This window comes from Sciurus carolinensis, chromosome 14 (genome assembly GCF_902686445.1).
Source record: "Sciurus carolinensis chromosome 14, mSciCar1.2, whole genome shotgun sequence".
Lineage (NCBI taxonomy): Eukaryota > Metazoa > Chordata > Mammalia > Rodentia > Sciuridae > Sciurus > Sciurus carolinensis.
The window spans coordinates 13438876-13458738 of NC_062226.1; the positions used below are offsets into that span (position 1 = coordinate 13438876).

At 51.8% G+C, this 19863-nt stretch overlaps 1 protein-coding gene across 3 annotated transcripts in view; it reads right to left on the minus strand.

The window, feature by feature from the left end:
• Window positions 1-3045: 3045 nt before the first annotated feature.
• Window positions 3046-19863, minus strand: part of Gsn (gelsolin) — a 54211-nt gene continuing 37393 nt past the window's right edge. For all 3 annotated transcript variants that reach the window (XM_047524176.1, XM_047524174.1, XM_047524175.1), the window contains 13 exons: window positions 18057-18206; window positions 16930-17019; window positions 16489-16621; window positions 15184-15272; window positions 14808-15023; window positions 13163-13296; window positions 9684-9774; window positions 7764-7934; window positions 7008-7182; window positions 6047-6171; window positions 5873-5950; window positions 4263-4323; window positions 3046-3449 (listed from right to left, as the gene is read on the minus strand). In XM_047524176.1, coding sequence (XP_047380132.1) covers window positions 3280-3449; window positions 4263-4323; window positions 5873-5950; window positions 6047-6171; window positions 7008-7182; window positions 7764-7934; window positions 9684-9774; window positions 13163-13296; window positions 14808-15023; window positions 15184-15272; window positions 16489-16621; window positions 16930-17019; window positions 18057-18206 — 1683 coding nt within the window. In that variant the 3' untranslated portion in view covers window positions 3046-3279. The remainder of the gene's footprint in view (window positions 3450-4262; window positions 4324-5872; window positions 5951-6046; window positions 6172-7007; window positions 7183-7763; window positions 7935-9683; window positions 9775-13162; window positions 13297-14807; window positions 15024-15183; window positions 15273-16488; window positions 16622-16929; window positions 17020-18056; window positions 18207-19863) is intronic.

The following is a 19863-nucleotide window of genomic DNA, read 5'->3' on the forward strand; positions in this document are numbered from 1 at the left end:
TGAGCACCGTGGTATGCTCATGGCTTAATTTGGTTTGAGTTGGTTCCCCATTGCTTACAGCCTAATGCGTCCTATTTGACTGACAGCACCCAGGGCCTTTACCTCCATAAATGTATACTATGGGCAACACTTTTTAAATTTTTCATTTTTGAGCACTTACTCTAGTCATAAACTGTGTCAAGTATTTCCTGCCATATCTTTATAAAAATTCTCAGTGGCTAGACACTGTTCTTATTTCCGTTTTGCATCTAAGACAACAGTGAAGATCTTAAGATCACATTGCTAGTAAGTGGTAGAGCTCAAATTAGCACCCAGGCCTGACTTCAAGCTCAGCTATTACCCACTATAGTATGTCACCTCCCAGGAAGTAACAGATTAATTTAATATTACCATTTTGCAAATGGGGAATTACGGGTTCAGAAAAAAACTTTTTTGATGCGAGGGATTGAAACCCAAGCCTCAAGAATGCTAAACATGACTGTACCAACTCAACTAAACCCCCAGCTCAGGTAGTTTTTAATTAACTTCTAATGACTTGCACAAAATAAGTACAAAGTAAATATCTGCTGAACTGACTTGCCCAAGATCCCACCCAGGATCCTTCAAGATCTGGCCTCTTTCTAAGAGATTCCTTTTGGGCACCTGTCCTGGGATTTCATAGAGACTTCTCTGTTGTGGGATAGTCTGAAATGACGATGACTTCTCAGTTCTGGGACAGCCAAAGTCTAAAATTATTAGGAAGAGAAAATATGTGGTTGAAGTGAAACTGTTACTGATTCACTCTTTGCCTAGGAAAACCAGGAAGTCAGAGCAATTCAGTGGCCCCAGGCAATTTCCCTTCTCAGAGCATTGCACCGCTCTCTTCAGAGGCCACAGCCACACCTTGCACGCCAGCGTAGACCAGAACTCTCAGGAGTGTCCACCTGCAGTGTGACCTCCCGTGAACTTCCAGGAAGTAAACTGACTTTGTCTGACAGATCTCCACCTGCCTCTAGTGAATCCTTAGAAGCTTAGGCTGGTAACTGCTGATTTTGTTTCAGGACTTTACACTTGTCAGGTTGATTGCTTTGACCACTTGAAAGCAAGCTTTTGTGGGTTGTAGACGTCATAGGATCATGTCCAAACCCACCGATGTGGCATTCAAGGGCCCACTCACCAGTGGCTCAGCTCCAAAACCTAGCACCCCCAGCATCCACTCCAGCCACACCGCTGCCTGTCCCTGAGCACACCAATTCTCCTTTCTAGGCTGTCTGTCCCCACTGTACCCTCTGCCCGAGAGGACTTGCCAATCCCGCTTCACCCGGAAAATTCCTTCTCCACTACCCTTGTCATTTCTGTGATGAATCAGCATCTCTGGAGGTAGGACCCCTGGGGAATCATACTTTTAAAAAGCTCCCTGGATAATTCCAGGGCTCAACCAGCTTTGGAAACACCAGTGTAAACACACACACACACACACACACACACACACACACTCACACTCTTCCCACCACATAACCCTCACACTGGTTTCTGTTCTTCTACAGCCCCACATAAAGGAGTTTCACTCCATAACTTGGATGGGGACAGGGTGCAGGGAGGTGGCATGCAACGGGAGCGGGTAACATGGTGCAAAGAGTCCTGAATGAAGGAGGGGCGAGAACAGGTTCTGTCCTCCAGCAGGTTCCTTGGACTGGTTTGGAACCTCCATGGGGAAAAGGTTTTGAAGCCATCCGTGAAAATGTTTAAGACGGACTTTTGACACGCTGAGCATGGACAGAGATTCAAACCCAAGGGATCATGCAGGGCACTGAGGAATCAATCCCTCTCCCACGCCTCCAAAGTCTGCAAACTTGGGCATATCCAGGGGCAGCTCTTATGATGGTAGCTGCAGCAGCAGAGATTTCTCCAAACAGCTTTGGGGCAGCATAATGAAGCTGTGGGAACCAGCAGTGGAGAGGTAGGTCCAGGAAGAGGTCATAGGAAGTGACAGCTAAGACGATGCACCTTGCCCAATTTCTACAAGGGAATGTAACTAAGGGCCCCAGCTGCTGGCTTCAAAGTATCCCCACAGCTGCCCCAAAGCCATGCCCCTCAATGACAGGACACAGTGGGGACACAAGACACACCTGCTTGTGAGAGACATGCAACTCCTTCCTTGACTGACTTTGACTCTGGCCCAAAACATGTTGAATGAAGCAGATATTTGTACACTTATGTTCACAGCAGCATTAGCGCAACAGCTGAAAGGTGGAAATAACTCACGCGTCCCTTGGCGGATGTGTAGATAAACCAGATGAGGCAAATCTAAACAATGGAATATTATCCAGCCACATAAAGGAATGAAACATTGGCACATGCTCCAAAGCAGATCGATTTTGAAAATGCTATTCTAAATGAAACAAGTAAGGTACAGATAGCAGCTATCGTGTGACTCCACACAGACAGGGCAACTTCAGAAATGAAGTAGGACAGGGGGTGGAGAGGGAATGGAGAATTATCATCTAATTAATGTGCAAGGCACTTATGTTGGGGATTATGAAAAAGATGTGGGTACAGATAGTGTGATAGTTACTCTGAATTATTTAGTATGTAATACCACTAAATTGTACACTTACGAATGGTCGAAATGATAAACACTCTGCTACATACAGTAAGCTACAATAAAAAACAACAAAAATAGGATCATATCATTAAAGAACACTTTGACTTTGGCTCAGGACTGCCTGAAAGTTTTGCCAGACCTTCCGGATGGTCAGGAAGGATGCTTCTGCCCAGACCGCTCTCGTCTCCACCTAGGTCGGACTTGCATCCGGGTCTGACGGCCCTCCCAGTCTTCCTGCATAGCATGTCCCCCAGGACAGTCTGAGCACATCTCATCTCAGATCAGCATCTGCTTCTTGGAGGACCAGGATTAGTACCCAGGGTGGATATAGCTCATCTGCTGGTTCACAGGCACATGCAAAGTGCCTTTCTCAGAACGAGTAGGGACACAGGCAGGGAGACACTCTTGCTATCAGGTGTGTTGGAGCTGTTGCACAAGCAGAACAGTTAAGGCATATGAAATTAACACACTTCAAAAAGCTTTTATTGAATTTAATTTTCAAAGCGCAGATATTTGAGAAAATTCTGCAAGAACCCTGATATTTCGCAGGGCTGTTTTTGTCTACTGTAAAAAAAAAAAGAAAGAAAAAAAAAAATACCACCCGCACACACATCTGGCTCACTGTAAGATCACTTTGGGAGACAGACAGTTCTAAAAGGCACTGAATAAGTGACCCTGATGGGTCTTGTCGCTCCTCAGGCGGCCAGCTCAGCCAGGGCCCTGTCCAAGGGGTCCACAGACCAGTAGTTGTCATCCCAGCCGAGGAACCAGCCCACAAAGGAGGGGGGCTCAAAACCTTGCTTCACAACGGTGATGGGGGTTCGCCTGTCCCGATTAGCAGGGTCCGTCTCGATGTACCGCTTAGCTGCAGACACACAGGTGGGAAAAAGAACCCCCAAGAATTCTTAGTGCCTCCCCCACCAGGGAGAGGGTAGTTCAGGACACGAGTTGCCACAAAACTCTCGGCCCTTCCTTGGGTATGTCACTTGGAAGATATGAAAGAACCTGCTTTTAGGTTCCCAGTCCCTAAATCAGCTCCATTAAACTAGTAGGGATCTGCTTTCCAACATCAGAACCCTGTCACGTCTGGTTTTCAGGCATCCTGGAAACTGGATGCAGCTTCTCCTCTGGTCCTTCCTTCTCCTGGTTTTCCCTGAAGCTTCCTGAAGCAACTCATCTGTTTTCTCACTGCCTGCTGTATAATATGGTTCTGGAAGGCCCTCTACAGCCCATGCAATGCTTGGTCCCTAGCGTGGCACTATTGGAAGGGGAGGACATGGGGCCTTTTGGGAAGTCTTCTAGTCACTGGAAGGGAACAATGGGACCTTGCTGCCTCCTCTTTCTCTGAGACCTAGTCCAGAGGTGAATGGCTTTGCTCTACCACGTGTTCCAACCATGGTGCACTGCCTCACCACAGGCCCAAATGCCACAGAGTCAACTGATCAGGGACTGAAACCTCCAAAACCATAAGTCAAACTAAATCTTTTTCTCTTTATAAGATGATTATCTCAGATATTTCTAACAGTAACAGAGAGCTGACCAACACACTGCCCAAGGCAGGGCTTATGGGGGACTGACTGTGGAGGAGGGAGTGGTCACCCCATGATGCTAACTTCCAGACCCACGCCAGAAGCTGTGCCCACCACCCCACAGCCAAAGACCACACAGACATTCTCACCAGATGTCAAGGCTTCCATCTTTTCCTCTTCTTGGGAGTCCTTTCCAACCCAGACGAAGACCTGGAGGTATGAAATGGAAAGGACATGAGCGTACTGACCAAATCCCTGCTGAAGGAGGATCAGGGAGGTGCCACATGCTGGACAAGACAGCACCTTGGCTAACTAACAGAGCCCATGGCTGGAAGGATGTGGAACAGAGGTCACAAAGTGGTAACCTACAAATGCACTGGCCCACCTGCCAATCCACGTAATATCTTCTTCCACAAATTTAGTAACCAGTGATGACATCTAGATTCCCAACCTCTCTTAAGAAATTAGAGGATCCAGCAGCCCTGGATGTTCACCTTCACTTGGATGAAGCTGGCAGATCCAGTTTGCCTCAGACTCCACCACTCCTCAAGACTCTCCACCCCAGCCTGACCAGGTACCATCAGACATTGAGTTGGAGACCCCTCTCAAAAAGTTCATGAACAATTCCTTTAAAAGCATTTATTTGTTCAACGAATGAGCAGCCAAACACATTCTTACTCATTTATTCATCCAACTTATATACATTGGAAGTCTACTATGTGCCTATCTCTGTCATGGTCAACATGGGTCTAAGACTTGGGATTAAAAACAGCTCACCACCATTACCACCATTTTGTGCCTTCTGATAAATTTTGTTTCACATAAAAATCTATCAGCTGAGTTTTATGTGTCATCTGTAATATCACTTCCAAGAGCACCTGCCATTGATAAAATGGCACTGGACAATAAGATGCCAGACTTGACTGCTCTTTACTATCAGTGTGTTGTCTCCTAAAGTGGAGGCCCCTCCAAGGCAGGCACTCTGTCCACCTGGCTCATCACAGGATTCCCAGCGCTCAGCTTTCTGCCTGGAAAACCGTGGTGCTGAATGAAAGCTGGCTGAGTGAATAATAAACAGAGGGACAAACTGATTAAGTAGCCCATGGATTAGGAACCCAAGAAGCAGCCCTGTGGCAGGGCAGGGGAGGTTCATGCTCGGGGGGCCGGCCACTCTGCAAACCCGAGGGTTCTGGGAGAAGGCGATCTGATGGGAGGGGTTAGTGACCTGTCACCAATCATGAGAAAGAGCCCTGTGAGGACAAGGGAACACCGCTCCACTCAGTCCTCTCTCCCCAGCATCCAACACACAAGGCACCAGGCACAAATCAGGGGCTCGATGGGTATTGGTGGAAGGAAGGGCCTTTTCCCATCTGAGTCTGGCTCACCAGCCTCCCCTGTGAGAAGAAGCAGAGCCCAGAGCCCTTTAAAACAGAAAGAGGGGCACTAGCCACCCCCCGGGTGACCCAGGAGCTCAGCCTTCCTCACCAGCAGGCTTAGGTGAGTGCTTACCTGCTGTGAGGGGAGGGGGTGCGCCCAGCCGGCCCAGCCTGCACTGACTGGTGCTCTGCAGTCCTCAAGGGAGGACCCTCACTCCCATTTACAGCAGAGGAAACAGAGGCTCAGTGGGGAAACGACCGGCGCGGGGACATTTCTGAGAACACCTGGTGCTGCCTCTTTGCGGGCCATCTGGCAACTGCTCTTAGAGCTGGAAGCCCAGCTTCTCCCACTGCCTCTGGCCTTCACCTTGCCTCTCACTCACCTGGTCCCAGGTGTCCAGGAGCATGACGTCATCAGTAGCCAGGTCTTCCTGCATGAGCTCGCCGGGAACCTCTTCGATCTGGGAAGGACAGAGGGAGGTTCAGGGTGGAAGGGCTGGCGCCCTCCCTTTCCCCCAGGAGGGAGCTGCGGGGCTGCTGCCCAGGCAGGGGCTCACCACAAAGCGGCCGATCTTGTTGGAGCAGGCAAAGAGGCGAGGAGGGTGAGCGTCCATCTTCTTGTCCTTCAGACGCGGGGAGGTGCGGTAGGTGGCCTTCCCGCCCAGGGCCTCCCAGAAGCTGTCTGTGAGGGGAGGCCACAGTGGTTGCTGGGGGAGGCCACTGTCACCCCAGCACATCTTCCCAGACCCGGGGGCAAGTGCTACCAGAGCCCTACCGACTGCCCCGCACCCCCAACTCCACCTACAATCCCAGGGGCCGAGGGGAGGGGACCTGGGGGAGTCTGAAGATGATGAAAGGGAGGCCTACAGAGGGTAGTCCTGGCAGCAGGCACAGCCAGCACGGCAGCACTGCAGGACAGGATAATTATCACCTCTCAACAAAGGAGGCAGTGGAGGCTCAGAGGTTAAGCGACTCAGCCAAGGCACACAGCTGGTACACAGCAAACCAGATGCAAATCTGTTCTGACCTCCGTCTCCATATTCTTTCCACTACACCTGCTCTGCCTCTGCCTGCTCTGTCACAAGAAAATACTGACACTTAAACTCACTAAAATTAAATATACACCAAAGTTTGGTTCCTCATTCCCAGAAAAAGGAAGATGGTCTTGACCTATGTTCAGCAAACAAAGGAGGCTGGTGGCGAGCCTGCCCGGGCATATTCTAAGGATGAGGAGAGACAGCTGTGCCCCTCAGGCCAGCAGCCCTGCCTAGGTCTCCCGAGGCTTCCAGGGAAGTGACCTCCTCCTCCGGCAGCCTTCCTAGACTGCCTCACCTGCGCTGTGCTCTCCTGTCTTTAACTCCTGGAGACCACCCTCTTCCTGACCACAGCCTGCATTTTAGTCCAATTGCTTCTCTTTAACGCATGCCAGAGGACAGGCACTGGGGACAGGTAGGAAGATAGCGCCCTGGGCAGTAGGAAGGAGGGAGAGCTGACAGCTGCAGACCCCGCGCTTCCTACCTGGCTCGCTGCCTTCTGCCACCTGCACGGGCTGGGCCCGCAGCACCCTCAGCAGCTCCTGGGCCCCCGTCTTCTCAGCATCACTGGCTCCTGCACCCACCCACAGGTAGGCAGCCGAGGGGGTTTTCAGGACAAAGGCATCATTGGAGTTCAGCGCACCAGCCTTGGGCATCACCTGTGAGGAAAGTGCTCACTCCGTCAGGAACCAGATACAAAGCCCCAGGTCCCTCCTCACAGCCCAGGAGACCCTGCAATGCGACCAGCACCCAGGTGGGGACTTGGAAAACACCCCAGCATAGCTGAGCGCACAAACTTTGGATACTGAGGGGTGTTGCTGACTCCTGTGAGTCTCTAATGCACAGTGATGAGCCAAGATGATTCTAGAACTTCGGGCTCCATTAACAGAGGTTGAGTGCCCAAAACAAAGGAAGTGATGGAGCACCCATCTTCTCCGGGGCTCAGACCATGGTAAGAGAATTATGTCCGGGTCATTGCCTTCCACCGTGAAAGGGACAGCACCATCGGAATGGAATCAGGAACAGTGTCCAGTTGTGCAGGGAGCGAGCAGTGTTACGGAAGATGTGCAGGGGCCCCTGGGTGTCCTTGAAACAGGCGGACATCTAAGACAGTCCTGCTGCCAGCACAGGAAGGCACAACCCCGTGCCCAGTCCCACCCACTCCTGGGCCTGCTGATCTGCCCATCAAGCCTGGGAGGCTCCAGGGAATCCCTCCCGGGATCCAGGACCTGGGCATTACCTCAACAGCCCGGGTGGCTCCAGCGCTGCTGGACCGGACCTGGAAGAGGCGGGTACTGGCAGGGGCAGTCTGCCCACCCTCGCGGGAGGTGCCACCCTTGTAGATGATCATGGGCTTCCCACCAAACAGGCTCATGAGATGGGCAGGCTCCTTGCCCTGGACCACACGGCTCTGGAGGGAGACAGGAGAGCAAGTCGGGAAAAGGGGGCAGTGCAATCAGTCCTTATGTGTGGCGTTGCACCCACACACCCACCCCAAACAGGGCCACCACACAGCCTCTGAACGTGACCCTGCAGCACACAGGCGCTGGGCAGGGAAACCGGGGTTCCAGGAAGGCTGGAGACAGTGCTATTTCCTGAGGTCCCCTGGGCACTGCCTCGGCTGCTCCCCGTCTCCACCCCCATGAGGACTTGCCTCGCTGACCCTGAGTCTAGTCCAAGAACCAGGGGAGCCCGTGTCTGCAGATATTCCCTTAAATGGAAGCTTAAGGATTGGTGGTGGACATTCCTCCAGAAGGGTGACGTCAGTCCCTGACACACAAGCCGGAGCAAAGGAGGCCTTCCAGATCTGGAGAGACCCCTCCTACACACAGGGCTGGTGGTGGACAGGAGCTACACCAAGAGGTGTCACATCTGCTTCTGCCGTGTGTCTTCCTCGCTTCAAACCCAGGTGTGGTCCCTGCTAACTAAATCCGGGCAACAACCCGCCACGGCTGGGCTGGAGTTCATTTCAAGGCCCACCTGAGGGAGCACCTGGGCACCGGAGGGAGCACCTGGGCACCATCTCAACCTCCAGGCTTCTTCCTCTCCAAATGGTGCCCAGAGTTACTGCCAACACCGTTGTTGGGATGAATGAGCAAAGGCGGTGACCCTCTCGTTGTCTGGCACCCAGACTGTCCCAGTCATCAGGAAGCTGACCCTGACTCAAATGCAGAGCCCCACCCACCCCCAGGGCAGGATGGAGGCAGCAGAACTCTTGTCAGCTTCCCCCACGACCCCTTACAGCCTGGCTCTTGGCCTTCCAGGGCTCAGTCAGCAGCCAGAGCAACCTTTTAACCAGAAATCCCTTCACCCAAAGGGAACGTCACCATTCAGCAACTCCCTGCTACTCTCTGGGTCAAGGTCAGCATCCATCACTGTGGCCTCCATGTGACCCAGCCCCTCTGACCACCTCTCCAGCCTCAAGTCGCAGTACCCTCCTCCCCTTAATGCCATCACTGCCTCCACCTCAGGGCCTTTGCATATGCTCCTCCCTCCACCTGGAATGCGCTTCCCTTTACTCCTGGCCTGGCCAACTCCGACTTGACTGTTAGGCCCCACCTGAAGAGTGCCTTCCCGAGGGCAGGAGGATGGCTTCTCAAACCTCATTACATCTTTCTGGACATTTATGTCCTTATACTTACCACGCATGTACACAGGAAGGGCCCTACGTGTCGGGCATGACTCTAACTGCTTTACAAATGTTAACTCTTACTCCTCAACCACAGGAATCCTATGAGGTGGGTACCGCGATCGCCCCCATTTGGAGAACACAGAGGCACAGAGAGGCTAAGCGACTTGGCCAATGTTGCCCAGAGATGAAGTCAGCGTTCGAACCCACGTGGGCTGCTCCACACCCATCTTCTTCCTGCTCAGCCACACGGCCTGTCCCAGTACCCTCTCCCACAGTGTCCTATCATTCTGCTGGCTGCACAGTCACGGTGTATGGTTCACACCCCCATCTGTGTGCACGTGCGCCGAGTGTCTACCTCCCCCTGGACTGTAAGGCCCACCAGGGCAGCCATGTCCCTGCTGCAGGGGTGAGGCCAGGCAGGTGGAAGCCCTCCATAAATATCTGCTGCATGAATGGATGGACAGGCAAGTGAGTGACCAGATGGACAAGGTCCAGGCCACAGCCCAGAGAAGGAATGGGCTGGCTCACCTGGACAGGGGTTCCTCCCAGCTCCTCATCCAGCTGAGCAGAGAGGATGGCAGATGCAGCAACCTCATCCTGGGTAGACTGGGCGCCCTGCCTGGAGAAGGAAGTGAGACTCAGCACTGAGGTTTGCACAGAGCCCTGCGTTGAGAAACCCACAAATCTCCACATCACAGGGGACAGAAGTGAGTTAAAGAAACCAGGGCCAGGAGCCAAACCAAGACTGCCTGCTCTTGGCTTAGCACTGGTCTTACACAGATCTGAGTACAATGAATGGACTTCCCTATCCTAAATGTGCCCCACAGGGGCCTGGCTGGGTCATCCTGTGCTGGACAACGCAGGTGCTCTGAGACTGAAATCTGAGATACAGAAAAGTGGCCAAGAACATTTCACTATGTGGAAAGGCAGGTCAGAGAATAGCAAGCAGACATGAGCCCAGTGGTAGGAAAAGACGTCAGTCGATTCAGCCTGACGTGGACACAGGCAGAAAGGTCTGATGGATGGCCACCAAAAGATCGGTGGTGACTGTCCTGAGAGGGGACAGTTAGGGGTGGCTGGGCTTTCTATCCTACCTCTTCCTATGCTGCTTAAATGTCCCATTACCAATGTACATTATTCAAATAAGCAAAATCTGACAAATCAGTGTGCTGCCACAGCTAATTGTTTTAAAAAGCTTCCTTAAGACTTTATACCACGTGCATTTAAAATCTCTTTCTAAAATTTTTAAGCTGCTTTCAAAAGTGCGAAGTTGTCTTATAGATTCATTCTATAAGATAACTGCCTGACGACATTCCTCAAAAATGTCAAGGTTGTAAAAGAAAATAAAACAGGGAGAAAGTGCCACAGATTCCAGGAGTCTGAGACAAGGGGCAAACGCCATGGGTTAGATCCTGGGTTAGATCCTGGACCAGAGAAAGGACACGAGTGGGAAAGCCGGGGAAGTTCCAGGAAAGCCCACAGAAAGCAGGAGGCATTGTAACAATGGTAGGTTCCTGCGTGATGGTTATCTAGGACGTGACCCCAGGGGAACCTGGGTCCTGGCGTGTAAGAACTGTCGGCAATTTTTGCAACTTCCCTGCAAGTCTAAAATTGTTTCAAAATAAAAAGAAGAATTACAAAAGTCAATAATCAAATAAAAAGTCTGAGGCTAAGGCTGGGGTTGTGGCTCAGTGGTAGAGCGCTTGCCTGGCATGTGTGAGGAGGCACTGGGTTCAATTCTCAGCACTATGTATAAATAAGTAAATAAAAAATAAAGGTCCATTGACAACTAATAAAAAATATTTTTTAAAAAGTCTGAGGCTATATATAAAGCCAAACACAATTTGCAGAATCTTGTTTTGTTTTATTTTTGTTTTTTGGTTATTTTGTTTTGTTTTGTTTTGTCTTGGTTTTTGGTACTGGGGATGGGGCCACATCTAACCCAGGATCTAACCCAGGATCCCACCTGGCATTTACTCCTTGTCTCAGGATGGAGCTCTTGCACATACCAGGCAAGAGCTCTACCACTGAGCCACATCCCAGCCCCAAACACAAATTTAAAGCACACTGAGACATCAGGTTATAAACTATCAGGTTGATAAGCATCTAAAAACTTGACAACCTAGTCCAGGGGTGTGGATACAGGGAACAGGGACTGTCACGTATTGCTGGTGGGAATGTGAAAAGCCACAAACATGCTCAAGGGAAACTGGCTGCATCTATCAAAGTGACAGGTGCATTGACTCTTTGACCCAGAACCCCGCTTCTGGGAACTCTCTCTAGAGGGACTTCTCTACACATTCCACATCATGTTTGTTTAAGATTACTAATCTCAGAGATGCTTGTAATAGCTAAAGACTGGAAGCAACCCAAGTATGCATCAGCAGGAAGTGGGTTAAATCAGCCACAGCGCCTCCACCCAAAGAAGAGGAAGCTATGTAATGACATTGACTGGTCTCCAGAAAGAACTGAGTCAAAAAAGCAAAGTGTAGAACAATATACATAGTATGTGGGGAAGGAAATCAGGAATACGGAGTTGCGTTTGTTTACGTTTGCGTTAAAGAACTACTGGAAGGGGCTGGGGAGATAGCTCAGTTGGTAGAGTGCTTGCCTAGCAAGCACAAGACCCTGGGTTCAATCCCCAGCACCGAACAAAAAAAAAAAAAAAAAAAAGAACTACTGGAAGAATATGCAAGAAATTACCGAAAGTGGTTACTCAGGCAGGAGGCGGTCTGGTGAATGGGGTAGAGAAGGACAGAGGTGTGGATGAGATGGCTCAATAACACCTCTTTATCATTTTGATTTTGGAGCTGACACAGATGGGGACCACTATGAAAACAGGACCCCTCAGGATAAGGATAAACACCTCTCAAGGGAAAGGAGGCGGCCGGGCCCACTCTCAGTCTCCAGGGTCTGACAGCCATTCTAGAGAACCAGGAGCTGACAGTGCGCCAGCCTGCCAGGCCGCGGGCTGAGAGGACTGGCTCGCCAGGGGATGGCGGCTGGGAAAGGCGGCTCGGCCTCCTGAGACTGCGGCCAGCAGAAGCGCCAGCTCCAGTCAGCCAGGGCAGGGTCTGCACTTTTCTGAAAATAGCAGCCTTGGAGACTCTCCCAGATGAGAAGGGCAACGCCAGGTGGCAAGGGGCAAATGCAGGACTCGGCAGTCACCCAAGTGACCCACGGTTGCTGTCACCTTATTAGCAGAGTAGAAGGCACATCCGGGTGAGACTTAAGATGGTAATGAGACATTAGACACCTGAGGAGGCGGGAGGAAGGGCGCAGATGCGACAGGACCCCCCCACGCCCACCCGCCAATGTCTGAAGGTGCCAAGAGTCGGAGCTCCTGCCTACTCCAGAAGTGCCATGGAAGCTCATCCCGTTTGCTCTTTATTGAGTCAGCCTGGGATCACTGTCCCCCACATGCTGTCTCCCTTCTGCCTTGGGCAGAAATTCCTGGCCCCTTTTCCCACTGGAGCCAGCCGGACACCCTCCCTATCAGTGTGACGACCTGCTGCCTCCAGCGGAAGTCCCTTAATGAAGCCTGGCCTGCGTTGAATCCTTCTGGATTCAGTGTTCCTCCTCAACCCCGGACCCAGCAACTGGGTTCAATAACAGAACAATCTGAGTGGACCCTTTACTTTAAAAGGACTGCTTAAATAATTATTTTTAGTTGAAATATATAATAATTGTACTTATTTATAGGTATAGAAAACACGGAAGGGTCAACAGGAATGTGCTCGGGATGCGGCCTGGACTGTGGGAGAAGTGTGATGTGTTTGCTTCCACCTGTTCACCACATCACTTACAATGCACATGCCATCCTCTTTCAGTAAGAGTGAGTTAGATGCTGTTTGGAGAACGAGGACAGGTGGCACTGTGGGCTCTCCTGCAGCGGGTGGCTGTCCCACCTCAGGTCCACACACCCAGACTTCTCTCCGTCCTGCTCATTCTCCTCCCAGTCAGTGGCCCCCACACCCCCAACACAGCAGATGGCCCCAGGCCCTCACCAGTTGTAGATGATCTGTCCCTGGCGGCCACCATGGCGATAGTTGTACAGAATGATGTAGCTGTCACCTCCGTAGAACTGCCCGTACGTGGCAGGGTCCACAGGCACTTTGTTGGAGCCTTCGATTCTCCAGATCTGTCAGGGCAGAGCTGGGGTCAGACACCATGCAGCATCCCTGCCCCAACTCAGGCCATCTGGGAACCACGGCACAGAGGACAACAGGCCAAGCTTCCACAGGTGACTCGACTTGGGCTCAGGATAAAATTAAATGATTTGCCCAAAGCACAGAGTCTCCAAGGGGCGGGCTGAGACTCTGGATCTTCAAACCACACCCCCGCCCCATGCTGGACCTCCCCCTGGTAAGGACTATCATGGCAGCTCCTGTCCAATGTAGCCCAGTGGGGGTTAAGAGCCATGCCCAGACCCAAGATCAGGCCCCATCCCTTACAGGTCATGTGACCTTGGACAACTTGCTGAACCTCTCTGAGCCTCAGTTTTCTCATCTGAAAATCAGGGATAATCACAGTAGCTTCTTGGAAGAATTGTGAATCCCCGGAGTTCACTCATGGAGGTCCAACATGGTGCCAGCACCAGCTGACTACTCCGTAGATGGCAGCTGGTCTTATGAATATAATTATTATTGTATTACTAATGTTTCTATTATCTGTATCATTATTGAATCACTGGGATTTTGCAGATACCTCCAGAGGCAGGGCCATCACTGAGTGACCTCAGAAAGACCCCTGCTGGCAGGTCTCTGCAGCACTTCCATAACACGACCTTTTCCAAGTGGTCGGGAGGCCCTGCAGTGCCACCTGGTGGTACAGCAGAGATACCACGTTCCTCCAATTCCTGGAAACAGTCCTACAGTCTCAGGATCTTGGAAACTCTTGAAGGTAATGGAGCAGGATTAAACCCCATTTTACAGGCAAGAAAGTGAGGCTCCAACAGGTTAAGAACCTTGCTCCAGGTCACAGCCAGGCTGCCAGAGCTCCTTCTACTGTGCCCTGCCCCAAATATTTTCACTACATCCTCCCCAACCCACAGCAGCATGGATGAATAACAACACCAACGATAAAAGAGTCATAAATCAAAATGAACACCTTTGCTATTCCTGCCACAGGAATGCAGTCACAGTGGCCTGAAGTGGACTCTTGCTCACAGGCTTCCCTGAGCCCCACCCCCACCTCTCCTTTGCCATTGGGTCTCCCAAGCTCAAGGGTATCACCCTCTCTCCCCTAAACTGTTACCATGGCATCCTCACAACTCTCCAAGTCCATTCACCGGCTTCACACCCATTTGCACAATGAGTTTCCAGAGCACAGAACTGAGCAAATCTAAGTCTGCTTTTTCCAAAAGGACAAAAGAAAAAGTCCACTGGCTACAGGACCAAGTCCAGGAACCCACACACACGGCACCTCCCAGAGGATGCGGTCAGCATTAGCCTGGGACAGCACCCTTGTCCCCAAACAGGGAGTCCTGCCTGCAATGCCCACCACTCTCCACCCCTTCTCTCCACGCAAACCCCTACTCGAGCCCTGATACCCAACCCAAGTGTCCCTATCCCTAAGCAAATCACCCCAGCCACGGCACCCCACTGCCCTCGTGGCCTGGACCAGCCCAGCCACCTCACCCCCCAATGGCACCTGTTTCTGGCCGGTGCCATCGTCATCCATGGCGTGCTGGGCGGCCATGGCGGTGGAGGTGTGCAGCGTGGCAGCGTCGAAGGGCACACGCTCCACGTTGGCGATGTGGCTGGAGAGATAGGCCAGGCCTGGGCCGTCCGTCTGGTCTGGGTCGCGCCAGTTCTTGAAGAACTGCTTGAACAGCGGGGTCTCGCCACCCTCAGGAAGGACTGAGACCTGGGAAGGGGAAGGGGAGAGGTAGGATGTGGCTGGGTGCCTGGCGGGGGTCCTCCTGGGAGCCTCAGATACTCAGTCCACACTGAGGGTGGGACACTGCTCGCTCCCCAGCGTGTATCCCCCAAAACAGACCCATCCCTCCCGGTCCCCCAAGACTCACCTGGGTCTGTTTGGGGTACTCCATCTTGGAGATGAAGTCGGAGGCCGTTTTGAGGGCAGCCTTCCTCTCCTCTGTGTTGGCCTGTTTGCCTGTTGGCAGCCAGAGAAGGTGATGGAGGATGGGGATCTAGGGTCCCGCTGCAGCCTAATGTCCAATGATCCAGGGAAACGGGTAGCCAAACTCACCTCCCTACTCTTTTTAGTCTGTGGAGAGCCAAGACGAGACACCCACCCCTCTGCCCCAGGAGCTGAGGGCTCCCAGGGCTCCTGGGGGTCCAGCTGGGACCCTGGTCAAGGACAGCAATCACAAAGCCACTGTGGGCCATTTACTGAGCACGTACTTTGTGCTGACAGCTATACATAGATGATTTCATTCGATCCATACAACACTTCATGCAATAAATGTCATTACTGTTGCTATTTACACGTGAGAAAATTAGGGTCTTAGAGAGGCTACATGACTTGGCCAAGACCACTCAACAACTGGGAATCCTGTGATTCAGACTCCCCACCTCCATATTCCAGCCTCCTTCCACTGTGAGGGGATCTGTCCCACTCTGCAGTCTCCAGTTTATCTCAACTCTGAGGGCTCCTGGCTACTGAGTACCCAGACTTTCCATTGCCAAGGCCAAGACCAAGGTCAGCTAGTCCAGGCCCAAGGGGCCCAGAGAGTATTTACAGTAACAGCCACAAGCACGTGCTAGCTCTCTGTCCATCTACTGTCTCCCTCCTTCTGGCCTCTTCCCTGGAACTAGCCTTAGAGCTTGTGGGGAGAACACAAAGGGAGACTCTCAACATCTCAGGTCTCTCAGAAACATCTGGGCCAATGTTTCCCAAGAGCCTCCCATAAAATATTCCTTGAAGAGTTTTGTGAACTTGAAGCATGATGCTCCCCTAACAGAAACCAAGCACCTTCATGAGCAGCCCCAATGTACATCAGCACATTTAAAGTCTAACGTTTAACATTATCCAATTCACTGTAGTCCATGAATGTATTTGACCACAGAGCTAGACATTTTTTCTGTAATATTTACAAGACACCAAAGAACCTCTCAGAGAACTGACATTGTAACACACTTGGGAAATACTAACATGAGTTCACATAGGGAATCTGAGGCCCAGAGAGGATTAAAGAAAGCACTCAAGGTCACACAGCAAGCCAACTGCAAAGCCAGGGTAGTCAATAAGACTCCTGATTTCCACGGCACCAGGGTGTCTCCAAAATTCTGCCTTCCCCAGGAGCTCCTGACAGTCATAAGAGACCAACCCGAGAGACCAGGTGAGACCTTGGCCCTGCCCCCAGTACCTTTCCAGACAAAGATTTTCCCATCCCTGCCATGGTCCAGGATGAAGCAGTCCTCTGACCTCAAGGCTCCCTGGGCAAAGGGGTTCTCATCAGCCACGAGGGAGACTGTCATGCTGCCTGCTCCATTGGAGACCTGAGGGGACAGGGAGATGAGCCGGGCACGTGAGTGTCAGCAAGAGGATGTCCCAAGCCCACACACGGAGCACTCCGAGTGACAGCCACGCGTTTGCCCTCCAGCTCTGAGCCCAGTAGGTCTTATTCTTCTTTTTCCTTTTCTGCTCTGCCAGGTCTACTGACGGACACTCAGGAGCAACATGGAAATACACGAGCGTTCCTGAGACACGAGAAAGCAGAGCCCAGCCCCACAGCACGGACCCTGCTTTGCTTAAGGTCCCTCGGCAGAGGAGCTGGGAGAGCCAGGTCTCATGCCGAGGAGCTCACCTTGTAGAGCTTGGCCAGCTTGCGGTTGGCCGCATCCTCCTTGGCTGTGTCCTCAGTACCTGCGGGCAGAGCTGGCTTGGGACCCAGCACCTGCAGGAGATGGAGAGAAAGGGTGGCCATGAAGGAGGGCTCCTGAGAGAGCTCCCCTGGCAGGCAGGGCCACACAGGCATTCAGAGTGACCGTCCAGGTGGAGTCTGTCCCCTATAATATCCCACGTCTGTTCACAGGATTCCCGTGTGAGGGGCCCAGCTGGATCTGCTTGTCAAAAGTCCTTCCCTGACTGTCTCCCTTCTTCCAGGACAGCCCTTCAGACAGGTCCTCTGCCTTCCGTTAGTGCTGGCTGCAGCTCCTGAACACCTCTGACCACGGGCTTCAAGAGATGGCATGACAGGGCGCACAGGTTATCACTCTCAGCTTATGGAAGGGGAAACTCGGGTCCAGAGAGACAACATCACTTGTCCACTTTGCGAGATGGCTAGCTAAGTCAGAATTTGGACCCTGATCCCTGCTGACTTCAGAGTCTATGTTTGCTCCTCCATTCTGGGCCTGTCTGGCCTTAACAGCCCAGCTCCCGTCCTTCCCAAACCATGGCTGATGCCCAGGCTCCCCTTCTCCATATAACGAACCTTCTGCTCTTTCCAAAACCTGGAACTAGATGTTCCTAGGCAAGTAGGAGCCAGAAGGGGGTGTGAACCTTGCCTCTTTTGATAAGCCACAAAATACAATGGCTGGCATATCATATTATTGACTGAACAGGCCATTAACTATCAGGAACTGCCAAAGGAGGAATTTGGGGACTGGGCCTCAGTTGTCTCAGCTGACCCCCAGGAGAGGCTGACAGGCTTTCCTCCCTGGCTCCTTTGGAGGACTTGGCCCTCCTGCTGGAGGGTGTGGCTCACACTCCCAGCATGCACCACATCTATGCAATTCTCAGGGGGGTCTGGGGGTTGCCAGGGAAGCTGATCCTCCACACTCCCTGAAGGGTTCTGGCCTGGTGGATAAACAAAAGGCCTTCAGGAGGAGGGGTGCAGAATGTAGTTCCCTCACATTCCCCTCCAACGGCCTAAGGTGTGAACCGAACGCACAGCAGCCCACCCCTGGCCACCCCACCCGCGTCCCACAGTACCTGGAGCATGGCCTCGGGCTCGGCACCTTCCTCAGACACATGCACTTGGGCCCGGCCGCTTCGCTCATTGTCACGGATACCTTTGGACACCTGCGTGGCCTTCAGCCTCTCAAATCGGTTGCTGTTGGACCCACACCACTGGTAGATGTTCTGTGAGACAGAGATCCCAGGAAGTCAGCACCCCAGACTTCGGGTAAGCCCTGCCTGGTGGCGTGGCAAGGAGGAGGCCACGGGTGCGTGAAGCCCACCTTATTCTGCGCTTGCCCAGGTGAGGCTGGCAGGACGCACACATGTGCACGCCCCACGTGCCACCAGGGTGACGCTCGCACTCCAGGATGTGGGTCTTCACGCCTGGGGATATGTGTTCTTCCCAGATACAACCACGTCACCGTTATGCCATTACAGGTTACACCCTAAAGTGTCTGCCTGCTGCTAGGGTTTGAATATGGCTTGTCTCCTCCAAAACTCATGTTGAAATTTGATTGCCAATGTGGTGGTGTTGGGAAGGGGACCTTTAAGAGGTGACCAAGTCATTGAGAAGGATTAATTTCTTTCTCATGGAAATGTGTTCATTCTTTGGAAAGCAGGCTGGTTTTTGTTTTGTTTTGTTTTTTTGGGTTTTTTTGGTTTTTTTTTGAGGTGCTAGGGATTGAACCCAGGGCCTTGTGCTTGCAAGGCAAGCACTCTACCAACTGAGCTACCTCCCTAGCCCAAGCAGGTTGTTTTAAAGCACGCCCACTCCTCGTGTCTTGTCTCTTCTGCATGCTCCTGCTTGAACTTCCTGCTTCTGCCACATTACAAAGCAGCACATAGGCCCTCACCAGATGCAGCCACCAGATCTTGGACTTCTCAGGCTCCAGCACTGAGAGGCAAAATTTACTTCTTTCCTTTATAGGTCACCCAGACTCAGGTATTCTGTTACGGCAGCAGAATTGAACCAAGACACCTATGATGGGAATATAAATTGGTCCAGCCACTTTGCAAAACTGTTTGGCCACAGCTACCAAAGCTCACTCTACCTCACCCTAAGAGCCAACAATCCTCCTAGGAACATATCTGTCAGAACTATACTCAAATGTCCACCAAAGGACCTGGGCAAGGATGGAGCCCAAACCAGAAACCACCCCAAGTGTCCATCAGCAATATAAAGGATAAATACATTGTGGGACACCATGCAAGTGAATCTTATATAGCAAGAAGAATAACTGCATGACAAAACGCAACAGACAGATAAATCTCACAAATGCAATGTTAAGTCAAAGAATTCAGTCATGAAAGAGTGAGGTTTGCCAAATCTGTAGTTGAGAAACAGGTGAAACCAATCTATGCCTTTGAGAGAGTTCCAGATGATGGCCCTGTGGGTAAAGAGCCTGGAAGATGGCAACAGAGGCCTTCCGGTGAGCTTGTTTCTTGATCTGGTGTTACGTGGGTATGTTTGTGCTGTGAAATCCACTGAGCTGGACACTCAGGACTCACACACTTTTCTGTGTCTGAGTCTGTTCTACTCTATTAAAAAGCTCACGCTAAGTCATGGGGGCCATCACATCACGGGCATATGTGCACATGAGTCTTGGGGTGGAATGTCCTGCGGGGTCCATTTGCAGGTTTGTGCTCACACGGATCTGTGAGGCAAGTGTGTACAAAGCATCACCCATTTATAGGGTAGTGGGGAGTGCATCCCACATTCACTGTCATAAGTGATATATATGCATGCATCCATGGGTATGACACATACATGTGGACCCAGGTCTACACATGAGGGCATTTGCTACGGTGCAGATGTCCACGCTTGGTGGGCAGGAGCCTG